At 40.2% G+C, this 4,258-nt stretch overlaps 1 protein-coding gene across 2 annotated transcripts in view; it reads right to left on the bottom strand.

Annotated features, from left to right (window-relative positions):
* Positions 1–4,252, bottom strand: part of CHN1 (chimerin 1) — a 29,949-nt gene extending 25,697 nt beyond the window's left edge. For both annotated transcript variants that reach the window (XM_009082263.1, XM_009082262.1), the window contains exon 1: positions 4,082–4,252. In XM_009082263.1, the coding sequence (XP_009080511.1) occupies positions 4,082–4,228 (147 nt within the window). In that variant the 5' untranslated portion in view covers positions 4,229–4,252. The remainder of the gene's footprint in view (positions 1–4,081) is intronic.
* Positions 4,253–4,258: the final 6 nt, after the last annotated feature.

Below are 4,258 nucleotides of genomic sequence, written 5' to 3'. Positions count from 1 at the left end.
CTGAAATTTGTGGTTCCTGCTGTTATTCCCTCACCTGCCTGCCAGGAGGTACCCAGCTGCTTCCTACTCTTAAAGTTAGTGGACATATTAGATATCAGCCGGGTAAGAAATTTAATTTAATTTACAAGCTATCACAGTTACTGATTTTTGAGGACCAGATAAGCAAGTATGATATTAATAAGGGACAGTAAAAAGCGTTCTTACTGGTAGGGTCCAGGTGTAGAATAAATTTGTGGGAACAATTACGTATGAATCTACTGTGTCCACTTCTATAAAGTTACAGAACTTTGTACATCTTCTGCTACAGAACTTTCACCTATGACAAAGCTTCTTTTTGTAAGAAAATAACACTTCAGCGATGCTCCTTGTTGGCACTTCACAGGGCATGCCACAGGCCTGTCAGAGATTCCAAGTAGAAGATGCTCTTGTTCATCTACATTGGGTGGAAGAATGAGCTTGATATCCATCACACACACACATGTCCATACAGATACATTTGTACCAGAGAGTGTGGGGAGATTTATTCTCCGTAACACGGAAGAAAAGAAAAAGCCTTTCCATGAGAGAAGGTGGTGCTGCAATGCTGAGGATGGTGAAGTGACTGTCCTGATTTGGTCTAATGATACATTTTACAGGAGATCTCATTCAATGTGCTGGATTTGAGAAAAGCAGGGTAAATGAAGGGAAAGCAAAAGTAATCAAATATGTAAACAGACAGACCCAAAGCGCACTCGCAGTCCTAGCTCACCTTCAAATCCCATTATTCAATTAGAGCTAAATGAAATCCTGTGTCAAACAAGGTAAGTCTTTTTGAGCTGATATATTTGAATTAATAGAAAATGAATATTTTTTATTAGATTTATAGAGGAGAACACAGAAATGTTAATTTAAAACTTTTTATAAATTAGAAAAGGCCCAAATATGCTTTAAAAATAAAATATTTTTAATACCTAGTTCCCATCCTGAGGAACAGGCATTATAAACTCACTCAGAACTGACATTTATAAATCATCATCCCTTTCTTTACTTATGGAGATTAATTTAAGAGAATTCAGCCATTCTGTATTTGCATTTGAGATGTGCTCTTGAGAGACCAGACCTCCCCAGTCAGAAGAATATTACAGAGCTGGAGATCATTACTGGCTAGCTCTGCCCACAGAGCTCCTGTCACCCCGACTAGCCAGCTTGTCCCTTCAGGCAGGAGACAACTCACATTCCAGAAGACTTAAATAAGGCTAAAACACCTTTCGAAAACCCAGCCATGTCAGCACTCCTAGCAAAACTGTGTTTACATTATTCTTTCAAACAACCCTTAGAGCAAAGCAGAGATTAATGGATTTATTCAGGAGACCTCTTGATGATTTAAAAGCAGCTTTCATGTTCACTCCTACCCTAGGCATCTCCATTCCTGTGAGGACCATCACTACACTGCTCCATGTTCCTCTGCCCAAGCTTTGCTGCAGGCAGCAGAATCTAAGGGTTCAAACTCTACCTGTGTCCCAACCTACCCACCCCACAGACAGAAGGTACAGGGATGGAAAAAGAACTGCAGTTCCCTAGCCTGTGGCAAAGTCTCTTGGATGTTTGCTAACCCCAGCCTGCCTGCCGCTATCATCTTCCCTTCTCCAAGACAACAGCACTGTTGGTGTGCATTAATGATTCTCCATTTCTTCTCCCTCTGCCAGGATGCTACAGCATTTCCAGTATAAAAGGATTTCTGAGACCCCTTCATTTCTGTGACTAGCGATGTGACTGATCAAAGAAGCAGCTGGGAAAGGGTTAGGGGTGCCTATCTCTTGCCTCGTGCCTGCAAAGCGAAAAGCAGATTAGCCACAGAGCTACAAAGCAGCAGGAGTCCTATTTGCTGGCGGAGCCTCTGGGGACAGCAGTCACTGTTGGTTAGCTGAACTAGATATAATTTTTTCATTTCTGGGTAGTTTTTTCTTGTTTTGCTTCAAAAGTCTAGGTTGAAGTCTCTGGGCCTGACATCTCCTTCCATCCTACATGGGTGGCACATTTGCTGCTTGACAGGCAACCTAAGGAGACTTCTGCAGACATGTGAAATGATGACATCTGTGTGTGAGAAGAAAAAATTGACAAATGCAAGGAATGATAAAGGAGAAGCACACGACCTAATGATGGTCATTCATTTTAGATCCATAACACAGTAACCATAAAGAGCTCATGGTCTGTTTTTTTGTGGTATGACAGTGGCCACATTTAGAATTCATGAACACCAGCAGCATTCCTTTAGTGGGTAGGTTGGATGCAGCACACCCTTTAAAGGGTAAGGGGTTTGTCCCTTTCTACCTTTTTACAGCAAAAATTATCTCTGTAAGGTGACTCCATTCCACTGACTCGAGAAAAGAGTTACTTCTCAAGGTATATTTTTCCGGCAACTATATGTATAAAGGAACTACAGTCCAACCATTATAAAGAAAACAATATGTGTGGAAAGTTTGTGCTGTAGCTATGACCTTGGAGCAGACATACAGTCTGTTTTTGAAAGAGACTGGAAAACTCACAGCTTCCAAACTCTCCATAAACAGTTTCTGGAAGAAAAACAAATAAGCAAACCTAAATAAATGAAAATCAGGTTATCAGATTATTTTCATAACAGATGTGTTTTGGGCTGCTAAAAGAAAGCGACTAGGGAATACAGATGTGCAGAAAATTAAATACGTATTATCCCACATACACTACAGCACATGGAAAATCACTATCTGCTGGCATCTGCAAGAATTATCCTCCAACTCTAAGGAACAAATGAAAGTTGCAAGACATTGCAGATCTTTAAGACCGCAGAAGCCTGTGAGAAAATGCTCTGCATTTAACTGACAGCCAGCAGGATTATTTTATGCTGAGCATTCATATTAAACACTTTTTACAGCCCATTTTTTGTACATGGTTTTCCTATTCGTGCTTTAGGGAGAACTCAAATCCAACAAAACATCCTGATCGCATGAAATTTCCACTTTTAGTGATTATCTAAACTCCAAAGCCAGAAGGTGGTTTCAATAAAATCAGATGGTGGATAGGTGAATTTACATATGTGCATGCATGTGGACATTCACACACGCCCACGCGCGGATGGAAATCAAACCTGAAAATAGGAGACATTTAACTAATGCTTCTATCACCAGATGCCTGTGTTATATTAACTATCTCTCCCCTTCTCTTAAAAGAAATAAAAGTGGTTTTTTTTACAGTAAAGATAAAATTTGTGCTTCAGATACTATATATGAAGTGTGTACCATCATATTCAGTTTGACATCAATTTGCTTAGTCTTACAATTAAGACTGAATATCATCAAATGCATTTCACCGCCAGAAGGTTAAATTACTAAATCCTTACTGGACACTTATTACAGACACAGACATAAAACATGTATCTTGTATTGACACCTAGCCCTCTTACCAATGAGCATCGTTTATTTTAAACAAAACAATAATTAGAAGCTACATAGAAGACTAAGCAAATTTTGTTTAAACACAACTCATGCCAGCAGCTCCAACAGCCCCACGGTATAAGCCATGCTGGTTTCCATACACTCAATTCACTGACACAGGAGAGAAGCCAGAAACTGAGGGAAATGCAGACCATCTGCTCGATCCAGATGCGGTAGAACACACTTCTTACCTCCAAAGCTATTCACCAGGAACAAGCTGAGATAAAATCAGTTCAATCATCTCACCACAGATCGAAGAGATTTTTCAGCATCGTAAGTAAAACTGAACTACATTCATCTGAATTGAAAGAAAACTTTGCCAGGTTTTCTTTCCTTTAGCATCTCTCTCAGTCTAAACCAATTCAAAATAAAAGAGATAACCCAGATACAGCAAATATTATTGAAATAAATACACGCACATAAGCAGCCAGCAACAAAATCCTCGTTTTTCTGCTGGTATGTTCTAAAGATGCCTAAGTGATTTAACCGGCAACGAGATTTAATTGCAGCTTTTAAGTTCCTAGAAAGTCACAGTCTGTATACCTATGAATACCGTGCAATGCTGGACCCGTCTTAAAACACAAGCTATAGCCCCCGTGCCCGAGAAAGAAATAAGTAGGGAGATTCCTTACCTTGAAATTATGAACCTTCTCGTATTTTGGAACATGCTCATTTTCTTTCAGAGTCGCTCTTCGGACAAGCGACGTCAACTGCGAATAAGCAAAGAGTTTAAGAGGTTGCCAGATTGTCACGGACGACTTCCGAGCGCCCAGTTTCATGCCCAGCGCTGCGAGCAGCAGGTCGCGCTG

The sequence above is a fragment of the Acanthisitta chloris genome, unplaced genomic scaffold (genome assembly GCF_000695815.1).
Source record: "Acanthisitta chloris isolate BGI_N310 unplaced genomic scaffold, ASM69581v1 scaffold36079, whole genome shotgun sequence".
NCBI classification, from domain to species: domain Eukaryota; kingdom Metazoa; phylum Chordata; class Aves; order Passeriformes; family Acanthisittidae; genus Acanthisitta; species Acanthisitta chloris.
Note: the sequence above shows the minus strand (reverse complement) of the source record. Positions and strands in the feature narration are given on the sequence as shown.